A 1,404-nucleotide genomic window follows, 5' to 3' on the forward strand; every position below is an offset into this window, starting at 1 on the left:
TCCAGAGCAAACTAATTTATGCAGTAGCCAAACTACATGTTCACAACTTTAATGCCAGTAGCTCACAAAGTAGAATTTTTGCTCACAGGACTCCACAGCTTAGAGGGAACATTTCTGGCAACCCTAAGCCTAACCTACCTCGTAGGGTTGTTGTGAAGATAAACTGGAGGAGGGGAGGATGATACTGTAAGCCTCTTTAGTTCCCTGTTGGGGACAGAAGCAGGGTATAAATATGGCTATGGAGCAACACCACTAAGGATCTTGGTGCTGGTGCCGTTTCCTCAGTCTACATTGCTTCTACCCTAAGCTGCTATTCCTGGAACTGGAATAGTTTTGACTAACAGAAACCGGGGAGGGGGTTTAGACCGGGGCAAAATGAGCGTGGGATGAAGGGCTGGACACCTCCTCCCCCAGTGCTCTGATCAAAGTCGGAGGGTGCCGCAGCTGCTCCCCCCCCCCCTTTCAAGTTTGGAAATTAAATGGCGGAGAATCTCCCGCACGGTGTCTGTTTTGGTTCCCGGGTGCCTCCTCCCCCTTCCGGATCCCCAGAATTTCCCGCCAGTCCTGATGCTAACCAGATGCCTCTCTCTCTCTCTCTCTCTCTCTCTCTCTCCCTCTCTCTCTCTCTCTCTCTGCAGCCTGGGGAATTGCGTCACCACGCTGGCCGAGATGGAGCGGAAGGTGCGGGAAGCCATGGCGGAGAGGGAACGGCTGCTGCAGGAGAGGGTGAGGGACGGAGGCGAGGGATCCGGGCTCTTCCCCCCTTCCCCCCTTTTCTCAGAATCGCAGGTGACACTCGGGGCCGTGTTTCCCGAGAACCTCCCCCTGCCCCACCCACAAGACAGAAGCCCTTAAGAGCAATCACAAGGTCAGCTCAGGTCAATTACTTTTGAAGTTCTCTCTCTGAAGAAGAGCAGACCTCCGTTCAGGATGTCAGTCACATCCCTTCCTGGTGTGCAGTCCAAGCACTCCAATAAACAGTCTTAGAACGTGAAGGCTGCCATTCTGCATTTCCCATCTAACAGTCCCCAACAGCCCAGTCCTCCATGCAGGGGTCATTTCCTGCGAGAGTGCACAGGAGCGGAGCTCCGGCAGTAAAGAGCCCAGGTGGCGGGCACATGCAACAAGCCCCGCCCCCCTGCTCCCAGCAGCCCTCAGTCAGAGCAAGAAAGCAGCCGGGTAAGTTGCAGAGCCCTCCCCCCCCCCCGGCCCACCGGCCCAAAATAGTCCAGTGGCACCTTTAAGACCGTTTTATTCAGTTACAAGCTCTCCCTCCTCTGTGAGGACAGATCTGCACGTCCCCCCCCCATAGCTAGCAATCCAAAACAGTCCAGTGGCACCTTTAAGACCAAGTTTTATTCAGGTACAAGCTCTCCCTCCTCTGCGAGGGCAGATCTGCACGTC

The 1,404-nt window shown here is 54.9% G+C and overlaps 1 protein-coding gene across 1 annotated transcript in view; it reads left to right on the forward strand.

Annotated features, from left to right (window-relative positions):
- PHLDB3 (pleckstrin homology-like domain, family B, member 3) overlaps positions 1-1,404 on the forward strand; it is a gene marked incomplete at its 3' end in the record, with an annotated part of 23,706 nt that overhangs the window by 19,430 nt on the left and 2,872 nt on the right. Inside the window, exon 10 of the mRNA XM_015410704.1 lies at positions 639-726. Coding sequence (XP_015266190.1) covers positions 639-726 — 88 coding nt within the window. The remainder of the gene's footprint in view (positions 1-638; positions 727-1,404) is intronic.

The sequence above is a fragment of the Gekko japonicus genome, unplaced genomic scaffold (genome assembly GCF_001447785.1).
Source record: "Gekko japonicus isolate JY-2015 unplaced genomic scaffold, Gekko_japonicus_V1.1 scaffold6532, whole genome shotgun sequence".
NCBI lineage: Eukaryota > Metazoa > Chordata > Lepidosauria > Squamata > Gekkonidae > Gekko > Gekko japonicus.